This window comes from Schistocerca serialis, chromosome 5 (assembly GCF_023864345.2).
Source record: "Schistocerca serialis cubense isolate TAMUIC-IGC-003099 chromosome 5, iqSchSeri2.2, whole genome shotgun sequence".
Classification (NCBI taxonomy): Eukaryota; Metazoa; Arthropoda; class Insecta; order Orthoptera; family Acrididae; genus Schistocerca; species Schistocerca serialis.
The window spans coordinates 76,970,899-76,992,563 of NC_064642.1; the positions used below are offsets into that span (position 1 = coordinate 76,970,899).

The 21,665-nt window shown below is 37.7% G+C and overlaps 1 protein-coding gene across 1 annotated transcript in view; it reads left to right on the plus strand.

Moving 5' to 3' along the window:
- The window catches only part of LOC126481750 (putative leucine-rich repeat-containing protein DDB_G0290503), a 196,237-nt gene that overhangs the window by 52,914 nt on the left and 121,658 nt on the right, over positions 1-21,665 (plus strand). The window contains exon 3 of the mRNA XM_050105705.1: positions 10,861-11,784. Coding sequence (XP_049961662.1) covers positions 10,861-11,784 — 924 coding nt within the window. The remainder of the gene's footprint in view (positions 1-10,860; positions 11,785-21,665) is intronic.

Here is a 21,665-nt window from a genome sequence, read left to right on the forward strand (position 1 = left end):
CAGTACAGAATAAAACAACAAGTTTACGGTTACCAGTCACTATTTATATCCACAACACATTTTGAAGGTTTAAACCTCCATCATTAGGTGGATTTACAAGTGTTAGTATGTGCTGGGTTACAATTTAGGGATAACTTGTGGTACTGTCCCCAGAGGTGACATGTTCCTTTCTCTGTCATAGCTTATCACATGTGAACAAATTTTCAGTACTCACGTCATTAACCATCAAGTACGTAACAGAATAGACAGTTGACTTGTTAACTGTGTTGGTCACGAACTTGCCAAGAACCAGAATCTGCTGTTTGTTATAGCTTATCTGCCAGTGACACATCCAACAGTGGGGCCCCAAGCCTGGCGCATATCTGTGAGTTAAGTAGGGGCAGGGTGGCCCCTGTGTCGACTTGTAGGATTAATGGCTTATCCATCATATGTGTTTTGATGAAAAGTTAGTTCTGGCCTGCAGACAATGGCAAACACAATGACAAAACAGTATGAATATTGACATTCATTGCTCCCTGGGGAGGGGGAAAGGGGGAGGGGGGGAGGAGGAGGGAGTGTAGAGATCGATGTACTGCTGCTGTGGATCTTCTCTTTTACATTTGTGGCAAGAGACACATTGCTTGGGGCATGCTGCACACTTGTGCTGTACAAAACAAGAGAGGCATGAAGGAAGTGGCATTCACAGCTGATATCATTTTTATTCATGTTAACCTGGTTGGCTTGTTTATACTGCAGCTACCTCATCTTCGCCAATGTGCTAGACTCCATGTGCATGCTGTCAAAATATGGAGACTTCACTCCATGTCTCTAATTGGCAGCCTGTGGGTTGGGAGACCTCAAATGACTGTGCAGTATTCAAATCCTCTTCTTGTGTAGGGTCCTCGAACTGAAGGTCGTTTTGATGCACCTCCTTATCTCTTTATCTGGGGCTGAATGAATGATTTCATCTCTGACCATGATGTTGGCATAGGACTCCTGAGACCTAGCCTTGATGAGCTGACTCAAGTGACACCCTGAAGTTCAGCCACCAAAGCTTGGTAAGGTTGCTGTGGCTTTGTGAAAAATTGCTAGAATTCAATGTGTGCAGTGACCATGTGCATACTCTTGAATGATAGGATGACAGCAAACTACACAGATCATCAAAAGAAAGCAACACTGGTCCTTGCAGAGGAGCTAGCTGGCACAGAAAGTGATAAATATGAGGGGTATGCTCAATAAGAAAAGAGCCCTACAGGCCTCCACGTCAACTACTGTGAATGCCATGAAATGTTGGCAAAGTCACTTCTCGTAAGTGTCCCAGACTTCTGTGGATTTGTCATTAGAGGGGAACAGTGGTTGGTGAACAATTGGCGGCTGAGCCAGTGTTGTGTAGCCAACAACTGTTCCAACACGGCCATATGCACCTGCTGTTGTTTGCAGAAGTGACTGAAATAAAGCCTCCATAGAGGACCAAATGGCAGAAAAACCACAGAATCTGAAACACAAGAAAATTTGACCTTTAATGTTGCCATTTGTGTTCTAACTAGGAACACATGGAAATACATGGGTGTAAAAGAGACACAGTTTGTTGGGTAATTGAGTGACATCAAGAATACAATGAAAGATACAGTTTGTGGCTCTGTAAACTTTCCTGGCGTAATGATTGGTTGTATTCAGTTGGTTCTCCAACCAGAAAAGACTGTCATCTAGACGCAATATTTCGGCAGTCCACCTGGCCACCATCTTCAGGTGAGTAGGCAGTCACACTATCTCACCAGAACTGAAATCAAACACGATTGGCAGCTCCTTTATATACCAACCATGGGTCCACTTTGCATATTTGAACATAACTGCCCACTAGCAATAGGCACAACAGCACACTGGTGGTGGAAGCTCATGGAAATGATAAATTGATACCAAACACTATTGACAGTTTTTGATGACCGAAACAAGGACTGTTTTTTCTTAATGTCAAGCAGAACAGGGTTCCAACTCTTACTTAAAGGATATCCCTTATCTCTGTTTATAATATTGTCAGATAGCTGGATTTCAATGGCTTCTTTCACTACACAGTCCCAATACTGTGAAGCAGGGGCAACCACTCTTGTCTCATCATACAACATTTTATGTCCTTCAGTAAGACAATGTTCCACCACTGCAGATTTTTCTGGCTGAAATAAACACATGTGGTGATGATGCTCCATGCAACGATCCTGGATAGTATGAATCATTGAACCAATATTGGCTTTCCTATAATGGCAGGGAATCTTGTAGACCCGAGGCTTTCTCAAATCTGAGTCATCCTTCACTGAGCCCAGCAGAGCTCTGGTCTTAGCTGGCAGATGGAATACACTTTTAATATGAAATTCCTTCAAAATTCTTCCTTTTTTTGAAGATAGGCTCCCTGCTAAAGATAGGAATGCCACCAATTTGCTTGTATCTTCCGTTGGTTCCCACATAGGTCCAATCTGTAGAGCATGATGGATCTGAATGTCGGTATAACCATTCTGCTTGAACACATCTTTTAGATGATCCAGTTCTTGTGTCAAACTATCTGCATCTCAGATGGCATAAGCTCTTTTCACCAATGTACATAGGACCCCATTGTGTTGGTACAATGGATGACAACCTGATGCGTGAAGATATAGGTCTGTATGCATGGGCTTATGATGAACATATGTCCTAATGTCTCATCATCACTCCTGTGTACTAAGACATCTAAAAACAGAAATTTTCCATTCTTTTAAACTTCCATTGCAAACTTAATATTCATATGCAGACAATTAAAATGATCTATGAAATGATCCAGAGCATCCCTCCCATGCAGGCATATCATAAACGTATTGTTGACGTATCTCCAGATGTTTGAACTTGTAAGGAAGTTTGATAAACTTCGTAAGAAGAAGGGGAAGTTGCTGAGTGCCCTCGCTTTTCTGCTGAGATGCCAGAATGAAGGTATAATACCTAAATTTGCTGGAATTGTTCATTACATTGGGACAGGAATGGCCAACAAGATTAAGAAGCATGCTGGTTTTGCCTTAGTAAGAGAGTGCATTCGTTTTACATGTAGATAACTGGATTTCATATCCAAGGATTTATTTTATTTGCATTTGTAAGTTTCAGTGTTGCTGTCGGCTGCATTCTGGGATTGGGTTGACAGTTTGTCCTGGGCAATATCATACTAGGTCCATGTAAAAGGCATCAGTAGGCAAACTTCGAAGTTTCAACAGCTTTTTTCTCAGTCTACAATAACGGATGATGACACCTGTTGACATGTTGTGATCAATCTCACAACCAAACTGGATGATGCAGTGCTGGTAGTATTGGAAAATAGATTGAATTTTGCCCCTGCACCCAGGAATGTTCCCATTATGGAATTCATTTGTGCCATTGAACAAGCGGTGTCCAAGTTTCCCGATGATCTGGCTGATGGGGTTAGGCAAGAGGTCTCTCATATGTTGCATCAGGTGCCACCCCTCTGACGTAACATCTCCCTTGAAAGAGCCACAATCCAGTCCATCAGGGAAGATCAGGATTTAGTCATTCTTCCAGCAGACAAGGGCAATGCAACAGTTCTTCTTTTGCGGGATTGATTATGTAGGTGGGGGGGGATCTTTTGCTTGATGACTCGACATACCAAAGATTGCAGAATGACCCAAATGAACATATAAAACACAAGACGCTTTCACTTTTGAAGAAGAGTTCATTATCTGATGATTTTCTTAAAAAACTTTGACATGGTTATGCAGTCCCACCAAGATTATTCGGTTTGCCTAAATTACACAAGCAAGGAGTTCCTCTTCAGCCTATTGTTAGCAATTTGGGCGCTCCTACTAACAACTTAGCCATATTTAGCATCCATTTCAGTCGCCATGTTGGAAAATGCAAACACCATATTTCCAGTTCTATGGTTTTTATTCAGCATTTGAAGTCTTTGTGCCTCAGTCCAATGGATTGACTCATTAGTCTTGATGTTGTGTCTTTGTTTACCAGAGTCCCTGTTGAAGAATCTTTGCAGTTAATTGGTGAAAAATTGGAGGAAGAAACAACTAAACTTTGTTGCCATGTGTTGATGTAGATGTATTTTTTATTAAGGACAAATACTTTGAACAAACTGATGAAGTGGCTATGAGGAGTCCACTATCCCTCATAGTCACCAATTTGTTTATGGAAGATTTTGGGGACATGGCACTGGAGACAGCATTCTTGAAACCAAATATTTTCTGGAGATACATTGATGATATGTTTATGGTGTGACCACATGTGAGGGAAGCTCTGGATGTTTCCTGGGTCAATTTTAACTGGCTGCATCTGAATATTAAGTTCATAATGGAAGTTGAAAAGGATGGAAAATTTTCATTTTTAGATGTCTTGATCTACATGAGGGATGGTGGGACATTAGGACATAGTGTTCATTGTAAGCCCATGCACATGGACCATTATCTTCATTCATCAAGTTGTATCCATCATACCAATGCAACGGGGTCCTACGTACATTGGTAAAAAGAGCTTAAGCCATCTCAGATGCAGATAGTTTGACACAAGAACTGGATCATCTAAAATCTTAGTTCAAGCAGAATGATTATACCAACAATCAGATCCATTGTGCTCTACAGACTGGACCTTCACGGGAACCAGTAGGCATTCCTACCTTTTGTAGGGAGCATATCTTCAAAAATAGGAAGAATTTTAAAGAAATTTGATATTAAAAGTGTATTCCGTATGTCAGCTAAGACCAGAGCTCTGCTGGGCTCAGTGAAGGGTGACTTGGGTTTGAGAAAGCCTGAGGTCTACAAGATTCCCTGGAATTGCAGGAAAGCCTATATTGGTCAAATGATTCATACTGTCCAGGATCATTGCATGGAGCATCATCGCCACATGCGTTTATTTCAGCCAGAAAAATCTGCAGTGGCAGAACATTATCAAATGGTTCAAATTTGCTCTGAGCACTATGAGACTCAACATCTGAGGTCATCAGTCCCCTAGAACGTAGAACTACTTAAACCTAACTAACCTAAGGACATCACACACATCCATGCCTGAGGCAGGATTCGAACCTGCGACCATAGTGGTCGCGCGGTTCCAGACTGAAGCGCCTAGAACTGCTCGGCCACACCGGCCGGCAGAACATTATCCTACTGAGGGACATAAAATGTTCTATGATGAGACACAAGTGGTTGCCCCTGCATTGCAGGTAGTGAAAGAAGCAATTTAAATACGGCTATCTGACAATATTATAAACAGAGATAAGGGATACCCTTTAAATAGAGTTGGAACCAAGTTCTACTTGACATTAAGAAACAACAGTCCTTGTTTCAGTCATTGTTGTGACTGTTGCTAGAAGGTAGTTATGTTAGTGCACTTGTGGGTGACTCACAGTTGGTATATAAAGAAGCTGCCACATCGTGTTTGATTTCAGTTCCAGCGAGATAGTGTGATGGCCTACTCACCTGAAGACGTCGGCCAGGTGAATGACCAAAATAGTGTGTCCAGATGACAATATGTTCCAACTGGAGACCCGACATGAGTACAAAGGTACAGTTTGTTGGGTCATGGAGTGTCATCAAGAATACAATGAAAATAGTTTACACATCTTGTACATATTTAACAACTCAGAGCCCAGAGGACTGTATATGGCCTTATAAAGATGCTGTAGACATCAGGTATCGCTGGTGTAGTGCTGTGTGCACACAGCAAACCTGGTTAAGTTGGTCAGTGACCTGGCTGCTCTGAGCAGCCACCTCAGGTAGTTATAGGCATGCCGTTTGAATGTTGCCAAGCACTGTGGTTGCTGTTGTGGCCAGACTTACATCTGCTGTCGGTGGCAGGTGTAGTAATCAGCAGTTTACTATAGTGTCTACCATAACAGAATTTATTAACAAATATCAAACATTTCTTTGCCCCTCCTGAAATGACAATATCTCTCATGAATATATGTTATTAATTTGTCAACATTCTGATGAGATACACTTTCTAGATCTCTTATGATAAAATTTACTGTATTGTGGTAAACTACCCTCCTTCATTGCCTTTATTATACTTTCCAAATATAGATCTGTTGCTTTTCCTTCATAATGTCTCTGATAATGATTTTTTGTGTAATTTTGTCCATTGCAATATTATAAAATATATGTGGAACTTACTTCATCTGAAGGCTGCTGTCCTTTAAACTGACTGACAACCTCCACAAAGCACCAAGTACTTTATTTTTATTAGTTTCCATACAGCATATCTCTAAATCAAATTCCAGGAGAAATAAGGCCCACCTCGTTAAGCATGGGAATAATAATTTACTATTCATTAGGAATGTTAATGCTTTCTGACCTGTATAAATCATGGTTTCTCTTCCTGCCAGTAAGTACTGAAATCTTTTAAAGCTCCATACCACAGCCAAAGCCTCTTTCTCTGTGACAAAAATTTAATTCCTTTTTATCTAACATTCCACTAGCAAAAGCAGTACTTCTTTGATCACCAACTCATTTTCAAACTTGACTTGGAAAATTTCACACCTGACATCATAAGATGAGACATTAGTAGACATTTTGAATACTTCCTTTATTCTAGGGTGGTGTAAAAACCTGCATTTCACAACTTCTTTTCTATTTCATCATTCTTTCACGTTCTTGTAAACCCAATTTCCATTTAGTATTCTGCTTCAAAAGTTATATAATATGTGGATGTACAATATTCGGTCCTTGTAAATGTCTGTGATAGAAGCCTATCATTCCAAGGAATGATGTAAGCTGTTTTCTTTCACAGTGTTATGGACACTTCTCAACAGCTTCTGTCTTGTTACAGTCAAGTATTATCTTTAGGATTGACTGCTCTAAATATTTTACCTACGTAGCTTGTACCATGTGTCAGGAACAGCATCAGTGTCAACAACAACAACAGAAATGGCAGTATTAAGTACATTAGCAGCAGCACCAATAGCAGCAACAAGCAACTAACTGCAGCCCAATGTACAGGTATGCTCTGAGAGGTGCAGGAAACTTGTCCTTCTCAAGGATTTTTGCTATCTCACCAGGACACAGGAATGAATATTACAGCACAAAATAAAATAGTAACCACTTCTCACCCTAGTCACCTACAGATTTTAAGCCTAAATATTCAGTGCCTTAGAAATAAATCATTAGAACTTGACATAGCAATGAATGGTGCAAACATTTACTGCATGTGCATCATGGAGCATTGGTGCAGAAGTTTTGAGTGGCACATCATTAATATTCATCCATATATGGTGGCAAGTCAGTATTGTAGAAACAATGCCAAAAATGAGGTGTATGTATCTTTACTAAATCAAGTATCAAGTACAAAAGAAGATGTGAAGCTGAATCATTGAGAGTGGAAAATCATTTTGAAGCAGCAGCTATACAGTTCTATGAAATACAGGGAAAAGTCATAGTCATAGCAATATACAGACCACCTAATGGGGATACAGACATATTCATTAATCAATTAAAAACACTGCTTTGCATTCTTTTTACTGAAAGAGCCACTGTAGTTTTCTGTGGGGATTTCAACATAAATCTTATGAATGAAAGTAGGCTAAAAAATTAACTCCTACATCTATTATGTAGTTTCAATCTGTTTCCACGCTTACATGAACCCACAAGACTAACATGTAATACGAACAGTCTTATAGATAATATATTTTCAAATGTACAACCCACAGAAGTAGAAGTAACAAATACTGATTTGGGATTATCAGACCATAATGCTCTTGTCCTCAAAATTACTTCAATGTCACCGTAAGAAAAAGAAAAGTGCACTTCATGTATAAAAGAAAATTTTCCACTGAAAACTGTAGAATTCACAAATATCCTAACTAGTGAGTCCTGGGCAGAAGTGCTGCCCCTTACAAATATAAATGATGCATATAACACTTTTTCTTCAATTTTCATGGGATATTTCCAAATGTGCTTTCCAAAGAAGCTGTCAAGAATCACATCATATTACATCACAATACAAAGCCAAGTTCATGGATCACAGTTGGTATCAAAACTTCTTGTGGAACTCTACAGAAACTAAATTCAAAATTGAAGACATCTACAGATCCACAGTTCATAGAATATGTTAAGAATGACAAGAGGGTATATTGAAAAGTAATTGACAAGGTAAAATTTATGAGTAATGACAACTTAATAAGAAGTCTGATTACAATACAAAAGCCATATGGGGTATTGTGAAGACTGAAACAAGAGATGTGAAGCCCAGGATATCATTCTCAAAAACATAGAAAATGTCAATATTAAAAAACAAGATTTGCCAAAGAACATCAACAATTATTTCATAAATGCAACAACTTCATTAAGCTCAAAATTTACAAACCAAGAAAAACCTTGATTTCCAAAAGCTGCTTACAGCATGAGGATAGATCCAACAGATAAACATGAAGTGTTCAATGTAATAAAAAACTTAAAACCTAAAATGTCAGCAGGGGTAGATGAGGTGCCTGTTTATATCATAAAAATGACAGCTGAGCCCTTGACATATACAGCCAACTTATCATTTAGTGAAGGAGTGTTTCCAGAAAGGATGAAAATGTCAAAAGTGAAGCCATTATTCAAAAACGGTGACAAGCATAAGGTATAGAACTATCAACCAATATCCCTCCTTCCAGCATTTTCGAAAATAATAGAAAAATTAGTGAAGCACAGAATCAACAAATATCTAAATGACCATAAGTTACTAAATAGAAATCAGCATGGCTTCCAGGCAGGTCAAAATACAAAAACAGCAGTAATGTGCTACACTGAACAAATAATCAAAAATCTGGAAAAAGACAGCAGCATAGTAGGAATAAATTTAGATCTCTCCAAAGTATTTGGCACTGTCAATCATGGTATTCTTTTAGAAAAACTGGAAGCATTAGGTATCCATGGGACAGGGAAAAAGTGGTTTGAATCATACCTACAAAACAGAACACAGATTGTAGAACTGGTGTCAGATTACTCCAACCAAAAAATAAATTTAGTATCAGATGCAAAAGAAGTGGAAATAGGATTGCCACAATGCAGTATTTCTAGGTCCCTTTTTGTTCATTGTATACATAAGTGTCTTTCACACCTCAGATGGAACAGCAAATGCCAGATTCACAGACGACACTAGTGTGATAGTGTATTACTGTATCTTGTATGACCAAGTATTATTCTTTGTACATTTTTTGTACAATTTTGTAGATATTATCCTTTGTACTACTTAATGTAAACTGTTGTATGTTCCTTTTGCCCAAATTGTTTCCCAAAAATTTACATGTACTTTCAGGCAACATCCATACAATATTTATTGTCTACAGATGGATAAATAAAAAAATGAATAAATATATAAATAAAAATAAAGTATTGATTTGCTAAGTTCTTCTGTTATCTCATTTCCAAGAAACTTTTGTAATACATCTTGTAACTTTGCTCTGTGTTTCATCCAAGTCTTAGTTTCTGATATTACATCACCTCCATGTAAAATTATCTTCTGCAACAATTTCAGGCATAGAACTTGATCCATTGATCTCATAAAAACACTTAACAGAAACATTTAGATGAAGGAGAAGAACTTTTAAGCCAGTATGATCTCACTTCAAAAAGTTATGCAATTAGTGGTTTTGAAGTAGGATGTATAGGCACAAGGAAGAAGGAAGGCAGGTTGGGTTTAATATGCCATCAACATTGAGGTCATTAGATATGGAGCACAAACTCAGAGTGTATCAAGGACAGGGCAGGAAATTGGCTATGCCATTTCAAAGGAATCATACTGACTTTTGCCTCGAGTGATTTAGGGAAATCACGAAAAAGATAAATCTGGATAGCTGGATGGGGGTTGAACCATCGTCCTCTCAAATGTGAGTCCAGTGTTCTTAACACTATATATAGGCACCTACCAGTATCATGCAGTTTATATAGTTGATGCCTTCTAGTTTTGCTAAGATCTTTTCAATGTGTACTGGTAAGTCACTTTGCATATCAATGCACTGATTTATTTATATATTTTGTCCATATGAATCTCTTTTTCAGTACATATATCATACACAAGATATTGGACAGGAAACCTTTTATCTATTGGTTTTTCAAACATCAAACATACATTACTTAAATTTTTATAACAAATTTTATCTGTACAGTTAATAATTACAATTTTTCAAAAAATACTGTATATTTATAACTTATTTCTACAATTAAATACACAAATTACATTTTTTCTTGCATAAGATACTGTGAGATTGAATAGTAGCAGTTTTTCAGAAGGTAGGCTGTCACAGACTTTTTAAAGCTCTACAGTTCAGGAAGAGATTTTATTTGTCTTGGTATGAGCATCAAGTACTACATGAACATTACCACAGGGCTTATTTACTACTAATTGTGGGTTATTGTACCCTTTGGATGACCTCTCCATGATCCCTTGCTGAAGCATCTTCCTAATTTCTTAGCCAGCAGCCTTTTCTAAAGCGAATGGTATAGAATAAGGATACAGTTTCTTAAAGAAAGGTAGTTACGTTCCAATTTTTAATTTACTTTCATACCATTTTATAGCTCCTGGATTATCTGAGAATTCCACCTTACATCTTACTAAGAGTTGTTGCAACTTGTTCTTTTCCCGGTTATTTAATGTATTACTAATCTTTATTTTCTCTATAAGATTCTTTTACTTCATTGTCCCTTATCTCCTGGTTGTCTTTCATTTCCTTTTCTTCTGATAAGTTCCCATAGCATTAGCACATACTCTCAATTTTTTGTCTGCTGGTGTTTCTATATTACCTCAGTTAAAAGAAATTGCCTCCCAACAGAATAGACACATTACCGAGAATATTTTTCTGGTGTTGATACTTGTTTACAGCTTGCCATTTTAATTTGAAGATAATAATAACATGGTTGCATTTTGTTTCAGAGGGAGAAAGTGCCTGAAGAAGAGAAAATGATAAATCAGGAAATAAACATTCAACTCAAGCTTAAAGTGAAAGAAACTGAAACAAGCAGCAGAACAGATAATATTCTGACTGAATTGTCACAAAAAGTAAACACAGAAATCTTAATCCCCTGTAATGATATATGCAAAACAGTTGAGAGTGTTCCTACAATGCAAATGGACAACTTAGAAGAAAGTCAACAGAAGGCAATAACATTGCAGGTTTTTGAACACACTTCAGCACCAGAGGATTTATCATATGAAAAAATCAAGGAAACACAAGTTCAAAAGTCTGAAGAGGATGTAAAAAGTTATGATGACCAAAGTAGCATTACTGATGGTGCTGAATATGATAACACAAAAAGTGATGACACCAGTGTTGTAAACTATCAACAACCTGACCAAATTTCAGATTTATCAGAACTTCAAGATGAATGGGTATCTGATCTTCATGATACTACTCACTCAGCAACAAACAAATCTTTATTTGGTGAGTGTTCGGAGAGTTTATTACATGAGGATGGAAGTCCAAAGATTATTAAATCTGATATAAAAAATGATGACCTTCATATTACTGAGTGTAAAGAGAATCTCAGTGAGAACAGCAAGCAGATAGTACTACCACAAAGTCACTACCATGAATATCAAGATCTGAACATATCAGCTAAACATTTATTACAGCACCGTCATAATGACTGGACTCTAGCTCATGAAAACATGACTGACATAACAGAGAATGAGTCCTTGTATGAGAACTCTGATAATGTATCACTTGCTGAAAGTTCTCCTAAGCTGGTTGTCTATGGCTCTAGTAAGGATGCTTTAAAGAAAGTGATACACAATCAAATTTTCTTCCCAAAGAATGATCGACTAGGATACTTGCAGAGTGGAAAAATTACTGATCAGGTATGTAAATTTTGGATTTTAGTAATCTATTACATACTTAAAATATGAGAAAAGTAAATGAATTTTCTGTTGTCGTACATAAAGAAAATTGCACTTGATGTATCATTAAAGTATTAGAAATAAATATACCAGAGTGAGCCATATGGAAAGAACTTTTGAAACTGAAGGATAATTTTAGAAAAGACCTCAAGCTAACTATTACTTGATTGTTACACTTAGTTTGTGTTCTCATATGGGTCATTTAAGCTATTTTGTTCTTATGTCAAGATTTCTGATGAACTAGGGCAACAAAAAAGTTTTTATATGACTACCAAACCAGTTAAATTTCCTCTACAGTTGTGCAAGCATTATTGTAGAATCTAGAATCCAGTTCAGGAGCTACACTAAATAATCCTAATTTTGGTTCACTGATTTCTTATTATCTGACTTTTACAGTTTTACCAACCTACACTTCTGCAGAATTTTTTTTGTTTTTGCTGCCATATAACACTGCTGCAGCTCAAGTTTTTGAAATTTGTAAATTCTGTTCTTCTGTCAATAACTCAATAATTCAGAATTTATTTATGGTTATGAAAATATATCTGATTTATGAAATTTTTAAATGTGAGTGACAAATTTTGCAATGGCCAACATGTTTATTTCTGTCACTTTTCACATTATATTTAAATGACTGCTCCAAGAGTCTTCAGCAGCTGCTGCAGACAAGGACCTCAGATGTGTGTGCTCCTTGAGTGCACCATGACAGGGAGGTTATCCAAAACATGTTAATAAACTTGCCAAAGCCTTAAAAATTATTTTAATTAGTCTGTGACCTTATCCATATATAATTTTGTACTGGAACCCCAACAGACCTGATATTACTTTAAATGACTTTTGATCAGTACTTTATTTATCACCCAGTTCCTCCAGGCTTTAAAAACTCTACCACATGCTTTGACAGCACCTTGATTACCTCTGATTCTGCCCTGGGGTGACAGCTATTCTACCCAATATTGTCCTCACACTACAAGTTGATATTCTCTTCCCCATTAAACATATAATACAGTAGAGTGTCGATTATCCGAACGTCGGTCAACCGAACGACCGCTTAACTGAACTGTGTACTCGCTCGCACCTGTTACTCTCCCACCCTAGCATCCATCATCCCCTTCACTCCCACAGTAGTCGCCAAAGTGGGCCACCGCTGGCGGAACATTGCTTCTAATGGGCCCTTCACAAGGTGCTGCTGACCGGCCAAGCTGCCAGTCGCTGTGTTTCAACAATCAGCACACTTCTGTTGGCTTGGCACTGGCAGTAGAAGTAGTGGCAGTATCAAAGCTGTCCACAGCAACAGTTGCGCCAGCTTAGAGTTGAGGCATGCCGCTCTGCGCAGTTTGAAGGATTGCATGCCCCAAAGAAGAGCTTCTCACGGTGCAAACAGTCGCCTTCTGTTCTCTGTTACGACCACTTGTGTGCTGCTGCTGCATGAAGAAGTGAACTTGACGATACAAAATGCTTAAACGTAAATGTGTTGTCCTTTCTATGAGGGACAAGTACGAGATTATTAAAAGGTTAGAAGAAGGTGAATCTGCAACCACTTTACCCAATGAGTACAAGGTGGGGGAGTCGACAATTACGGATATAAAAAAACAAAAGATGAGCAGAGCAAATTTTATAGCTATGCTTGATTCTACTGATGGATCAACAAGCCATAAAACTATGAAGCTCGCCACTAACACAGATCTAGATGATGCTGTTTACAAGTGGTTTACACAAAAGCGATCAGAAGGAGAACCTATCTCAGGTCCCATTCTGTGTGAGAAGGCAATGCAGTTCAACGAAAAACTTGGAGGGCCTTCGAACTTTAAAGCGAGCACGGGCTGGTTAAAACGCTTCAAGTCAAGACACGGCATTTATGAGCTTACAATACAGGGAAAAAAACTGTCGACTGATTCTTCATCAGCTGAATCTTTCAAAGTCAAACTAAGGGACGTATTAAGGGAAGAAGATTATGCTCTCTAAAACGTTTACAATGCTGATGAAACTGGACTTAACTGGAAAGCTTTACCAAGGAAAACTCTTGTTTCATGTCATGAATTAGCAGCACCTGGTCCTAAAACAAGCAAGGACCGTATTACAGCTTTGGCTTGTGCTAATGCTACTGGAAGTCACCGACTGCCTATGTTCATCATTGGTAAAAGTAAAAAACCGCGTTGTTTCAAGCTCGTTAATTTGTCATCCTTGCCTGTTGTGTACACCTCACAAAAGAGTGCCTGGATGGATAGTACGATTTTTATGAAGTGGTTTCTGGACGTTTTTGTACCCTCTGTAAAAGCTCATCAGCTAAAGAATGGGAAGAGGGAGAAAACACTACTTCTCTTTGACAATGCACCAACTCATCCATCATGTGATATTTTAAATGAAAGAGATGAGTTCATAAAGGTAATATTTCTTCCACCTAACGTAACCTCTTTATTACAACAGCCCATGGATCAAGGCATTATTGAGACTTTCAAACGATATTACAGGAAAGAATTGTTGTGTAAGTTATTGTTAGGAGGAGAAGAGGATGGAGAAGAAAGCCTCTTAAGAAATCATAAGAATATTGACTTGAAAGACGTGTCCTACATGATCAGCGCTGCATGGAATAGTGTAAAGGAAGAGAATTTGAAGAAAGCCTGGAATAAAATTTTGGACACAGAAGAAAATTCACAAGGTATGATTGAAAATGATGAACAGAATATGTCTGAAATTCTCGGTATGCTAAAAGAAATAGATTCCCACGAATGTGGTGAAGAAGACGTTCATGATAGGATGAATATCGATGATGCTGATCCAGGACAGCAAATCATGCAGGACAGCGAGATTGTAAACGTCGTCACTGATAAAGATGATGCCGCCAGCACTCATCAATCAGTGCTCCAGAAAGTGAAGATGAAAGTATACCAACAGCTTCTGAGGCATTCACTTGTTTAGATACTGCCTTGCGATGGTTTGAAGCCCAAGATGAAAGTGACCATTTTCAGATGTCTGTAATGAAAAAAGTATGTGACTTAGCTGCTCGTAAGCATCTAGGCTTGCTTAGACAGACCAAAATAAAGGATTTTTTTAGATGTTAATTTTGTATACTGTGTGTATTGTTCATGCAACATGCATATGTAATACATATATATTTTTGTTTAATAAACTGTGCCACATACTATATATTACTACTGAAGTTGCTTTTGCATGTTACTTTGTAATACTAAAAGAAATGCCTGTTTCTATGAATAAATTTACTGTACAGTACTTCTTTTTGGCAAATAAACATGTACAGTTCGATTATCCAAACAAACCAGTTTTCTGAACACCCTTGTCCCCCAATTACTTCAGATAATCGACGCTCTACTGTATTACTTAGTCTTTTTTATATGACAGTCTCATTCCCAACCTCACATTCCATAAATCCTTACCTAGTGGATAATATCAATGAGAGAGCTGTCTTGCACACCCACCCAACACCTCCAATTGCAGTCATATCTCTATTAGTTCCTATCTCATCTGAGGTAGGAGGACGTATGAGAGCAACTGTTAATTCACACATCCTATTTTGGTGTGGGTGATTGTCCATTTATTCACCCACATGCCATGTTCTGTAAATTCTGTAATGGATGATAGGATGTCCAACAAGTCAAGTAATACATTGAAAGGTGAAAGCAGACACTGTATTTGTTTAACTTATAATAACAGCAAGTTATTTTTGGTGATTAAGCAACTAGCTACACATACTTTTAAAATGCTTTATCTAAATACCATTGCTAGTTTCAGCCATTCCTGCCCATCTTTAGATGGCTAACATTTCAAATTAGATTAGGAATGCCTAAAAAGAGTTATGGCACTGAAATAAAGCATTTTGAAAGTTTTTGAGACTGGTTGTGTTTTTCACCAACAGTCATTAATGGCTATGGATTTCATAAGATCCATCTGGATAAAACATCATCACAGATTATGACCATAGCTAATCTACTCAGACGGATAATAATGGAAACTATTTCTAGATTACTGATAAATATTTACATATATTAAGAGAAACTATACTTTTAAAGAGCCAGTGCTCCTTTTCTTATGCTACTTATGCATTTGTGTGGTGCATCAAATAAAACATTTATGTGCCACTACACAGACTGTCAGATGTCTGTGAACTGGAAAAGTGAAGATCTGTTTAATAAAAACATTAGAGTAAGGTGTAATTTTCATCCTTGAGTCCACGTGTTCAGATTAATTGTAAAAGGAGTGGCTTATGGCATATTCCCCTACTCTGTTTTGTACACCTGTGAATTTCAGTTTCTTGTGTAATGTCTACTGGCAACCTATTATAGACTTTTGCACCAGAGTAGAAAACTCCATTATGGTTCTTAGATAGGGATGCATAGGCACAATGAAAATTATTTTTATTTCTAATATTATGGTGGCAAAATGCACTGTTCATGCTAAATTCACTCTTTGTTATTAACCTCAAATGCCATTCTGGAGTACATACAGGGTGTTAACTAATATGCGGAAAACTTTGGGGAGTGGATACAGGACTTAAAAAGAATACTTAATTTTGTGATTCAGAAATACATACTGATATCAATGCACTGAGTCATTTGTAATGTGATGTCACCAGAAACAGTCCATGTTTCTACTGTGAGGGGGTAATATTTTCAGTCTGTGGCAACTGTGTCATCAGTAAACATTTCAGTACTTGTGCTGTGTGTCATTAAAAGACTTGTATTGCTTCAGGGTGCTGTGCAGAACAATAACATATGATCAGAGGCCCCGCATAGCCACTCTAATGGAGCAATCAATGAGACAGGTGGACATCACAGTCACTGTGAGACAAAGTGATGTCTTTAGAAACTGGAACAAGTTTCTAGCAGCAGTATCAGTTCAGGATCGCCACAGAGATAGTTGTGAAAGAAAAACAATAAGTTTTCAGACCAACATCTGCATGTAACAGCAAACAGAAATCCCCAATGCAATACTATATGTCCATGGTGGGAGTTCCAAACAGCTATAGGGGTGCAGGTGTCAAACACAGATGACTCCATGAGTAGCAATTATATGCCAGAAGACCTCTCAGGGCTCCTCCTGTAAATCAGATTTGGAGAGAGGTCTGTGTCGCTTATGAATGAAACCACTTTTTGGGAATTAGATTTCAAGGGACACAACACTCTTTCCTCATGAGACACATAAGTCTCCACTCTGACAATACTGATATTCATGTGTGGAGGTGACAAGGGCAATGTTTAAGTCTAACTTTTTGTAGACTGCCACCCTTATCAAGGTTGTTTAGTCACATTTTGGGGAGGAATCATGTACGCCTGCAGGACACCTCTTGTGCCAATACATGGGATAGTGATAGTGTGAAGTATCAGGACAACATCCTTACATGCATTGTGTCTCTATATGGTGAACATACTGGAGCAGGACACATGTTGATGGATGACAATGCATGCCACCATCACCACACTCTTTTGATCACCATCCTAGTGGAACACAGAATCAGTCAGATGGAATCGCATCCATATATTCTAGATTTTAACTGCTTTGAGAATGTGCAAGACACATTAAACCGAGCAGCTTGCATTCATCCTGTCCCACAATTGTCCTTACAGGGCATCATAGAAGCTGCTGTGGAGGAATGGGACAATATCCCACAGGCTTATCTGGACAACTTGATCAAGTGGAAGAGTGTTTATCTTCCTTATTTTGGGCTCTATATGACTGTACCTAGCAGAACAAATGTTTTGTATCCTATTATGTCCTCTATTGACAATTCAGCAATAAGCAACATTTATTTTGATCACTGTGTGTGTGACTTTTTTTATTTTCTCAGTTAAAGACACTTTTTTGTTGTTACATGTTTCTTCTTTTCTGTCTTTTTGTTTTCAAACTTACGACTTGGTTCTAAGGGAATTTTTTCTTTTCAAATACTGTCTTCTGATGACTAAAGGTAATGTTCAAAATATCTGCTATTACCTCTAACACAAGCTTCTAAATCTTCTGGAACACACTGATAAAGAAAGTCGACATTTGCAGTAGGTCTTAAATACACTGTGTCCTTGAAATGTCTCCAAAAAGAAGCTGTTGCTGCCCCATGACCTATCTGTTTACTGTATTTGGGAAATGCTAATTTAAAACTGTTCTTGCTTGCAGAGCAAAATGAGGTGGTGCCCTATTGTGTCTGAACCACTTGTTTTGACTTCCTCCATCAAAAAATTTAAATTTCGCTGAATGGCACTCCAGTCAATGTTCCATGGAAAATAAGACATCCAGTTAGTCTATCTCCAGTTGCACCATCCTATATGTTAATGGTAAATTGTTGTTGATGTCTTCTTCCCAAAACTGCAGAAGTATTCTCATCTGCATATACATGAATGTTGTGAAAAGTCTGCATTCCATTCCTGATAAACTTTGCTTCATCTGTGAACACTGTGGTAGGCAGAAAGTGTTGGTTCTGAGCACACATTCCCAGTAATCAAACACAAAAAGCTATTCTGGATTCAAAATCTGTTTCAGTAAGAACATGCATTCTGTGAAGATGGTATGGATAAATCATTCGCTCTCATGACACTTTCCACACTGTCGGCTGACTTGCAACCTCAGTTTCTGCTATTTCTCTGGTATTGCTGCCATTATTTTCCTCAATATGATGAAGTACTTGATCTTCTAGACCAGGTGTTCTAACACTATTTCGTCTTCCACAATGAAATGACCTTATCTCAAAAGACCCTGTCTCCACAAGATGTTTATGAATTCTTTGAATGCTCTTATTGGTTTTTATTAGAAAATTTTTCAGCATACAAACATCTGGCTTCAGACGTATTTGCAGTTTGCAAATCCATGCCCGCCATGTGCTGATTAGAATACATTTAGCCAGAAATGGGCAGTACACACTAGTTTGAGTAAGAATACAACCAAGCAGGTGTATTGCCCATGAATGAAAGTCAGACACAACAGGTCTCTCTCTAGCTAGGGTTACTAATGCATGCTTGTTCAGAAATACCCAGTGGTGGGGGAAGAATGTTCAGTACACCCTAAACACTAGTCCAATAAGAACTGCAGCATAATCTTCCACTATTGGTTGTCTTCTCTATACTAAAAGTATGTATTTATTTACCAGTACTCCTCCCAAAACAAACATGTAAAAAGAAAAAATGCCTACAGAACTAAGTTCAAAATTTGAAAACAAAAAGACATGAAAGAAGGAAGCACATAACAATAAAAAAGTGTCTGTAACTAAAAAAATTAAAAAAATTGATCATACATATCTTTGTTTCTGTTTAAGACCTCTGTCCCCTTCCTAGAAGTTTCCCACATATTAGTTAACAGCCTGCATACATTGGTATGAATTCCTATGTTTCTGAAGAACCTGCTGCAAGATGTTCGATTATCAACTTTGCACAATATTCTTACTGCACACCTCTGTAGCAAAATATTTTTATGACCTGAGCTGCACTGACCCAGAAGATTATGCCGAAGGTTTATGTTGAGTAAAAAGATCCAAAGGACACTAGCAAATCTATCAGCTTGTCAACATAGTGAGAGATATTTCTAAGCTCAAAGCAAGTAGAACTAAACTTTTTGCTTAAATTACCTCAGTTTATTATACATATGGTTAAAGGAACTATGCACTTGGAACCTCGTCCACCATTTGCCTATCAGTCTCTACTCTTGTACCTATAAGTCAGTTCATTTGTTTGGAATTACGTAATATGAAACTTTATATCAATGAAAATAATCAATTTTTGAAAATATTCAAACACTCAGGCATTTCAAATCTCATCTGGTGCAGTCCCCAACAGTCAGTCCTTCCTTCTCAGCCTACCCAGTAGGTCTCCCCTGACCCAGGTTTCTGGGCAACTTTTCTGAACCATCCTCAAGTCCTAAACCTCACCAGTCCTTATCTTTTACCCTTCTTCCTTCCCCTTTAATCCTTCTGCTAGAAGAATGAGCCACTGGCTACAAAAGCTTGCAAATTTCAGTACCTTTTTATACGTATGTTCTCCTGCTGCCACTTGGTAGATATCTATCCAAGAATATGAGAATTTGTAAGATTAAAACATAAGCTATTTCCTGCAAACCAGTTGTAAGACTGTTTCATTAAGATATTGATTGTGTATTGTATGGATGTGTTTGGGCCTTTTGTTGTTATACTTGTGTCATCAGCAAACATGACAGTTTTTGAAGAGTCCCCCAATGTCCTAAGTAAATAATTTATCTAGATCAAGAACAGAAGTGAGCCAAACATTGATCATTGAAAGGAGAAGGTATTTAAAGATTCTCTACTCCTAATTTAGTCTTATTCCTGTCACATCATTTATTAATTTATTTGTTGTATATTATGTGTGATACTCAGTTTTTGATTGTTATGATCTGACCCCATTTAAGCAAGTAGATACTTTTAACAGCATATGGTTTTAGTTTCCTCGGTAAACTTTTATGACCCACACAAGTGAAGGGCTAGGCAATATGGCAGAAATTGTGACAAAGTTGTTATTTTTGCTTAATTTTTTTAGATTTCACTTCATGAGATCACTTATTACTTTCTCAGTAGAGAAGCCTTCACGGAAAGCAAACTGAACTGTTGTGGAGACACGGTTCAACATTTTGTTATAAACTAACTTCTCAAAAAAATTTGAGAACATGGGAAGAAGGGATGTATAGGTTTTATTACTACTTCCACTACTGCTATTACTACTACTACTACTATTACTACTTGAAGTTAATTTATCCATGCTAACAGCAGTTGAACTACATGCTTGTGGAAAAATTACTTGCATATATACACTTTGACTCCAAAGGAATTGATTCAGAATACATCCTCAGCCGATTAACATATACATGAATAAGAATCCACTTCAGTTGTACTGAGAATTTATTTATTTAACTACATGATTGGTTACAGGACATTAGAGACCCATTCTCAGTTGCCAATAATTAATTAAAAACAGTCATACTTGTGTGGTGGTCAGGCCAGTCAGCATAGAAAATCAAGAAGCAGACAGCAGAACATGTAGCAAAGGCCAAAAAGGAACTTTGTAGTGTTAAGCCTCTCAAGGAGCTAGGAGTGCATCGCAGTGCATGCGCCGAATGTATAGGTAAACATTTTGTGTATTTGCCACCATGTCGTCCTAGCCCCTCTAGAGGTCAAACTGCACAGTTCCTTGTTGGTCTTAGTGATATGCTCCATTAGGGACTCACAGCATAGGGAAGACATAAGCTTGACTTTCCATACTAACTGACCCAAGCTCCATGGATTTATGATGGTTCCTAATCAATTGTTAACACTAATTGTCAGCTCCAATGTTCTAAAACCAGTTGTGCAGTTAAATAAATAAATTCTCAGTAAAACTGAAGTGGGCTCTTACTTATGAATGTCTTATCATTGAATGGTTGTGAAGGTAACTCAAAGGTAGCACAACCAAGTTAGCACAGGATTTTAATACTTTTGTTGAAATACTGTCAGGAAGAGTTCCTGATTTAGAGTGACCTAATGAGTTTTGTGATTTCTGTAACATTCTCTGGACTCCACCACAATTGTCTCTCACACATCAGAAAGTAAAAGTGGCTCTAGTGTTGCTTTATTGCAACCATCTGACCATCTACATCTACATATACATTCATACTGTGCAAGTCACAGTACAGTGTGTGGCAGAAGATACCATGTACCATTTCAAGTTCTTCCCTTTCCTGTTCCACTCACATATAAAGTGAGGGAAAAACTGTTTCTATGCCTCCATATGAGCCCTTATTTCTTGTATCTTATCTTCATGGCACTTAAATGGACTGTACATTGGTGGCAGTAGGATTGTTCTGCAGTCAGCTTCAGATGCCAGTTCTTTAGATGTTCTCAATGGTATTTTTCAAATAGAATG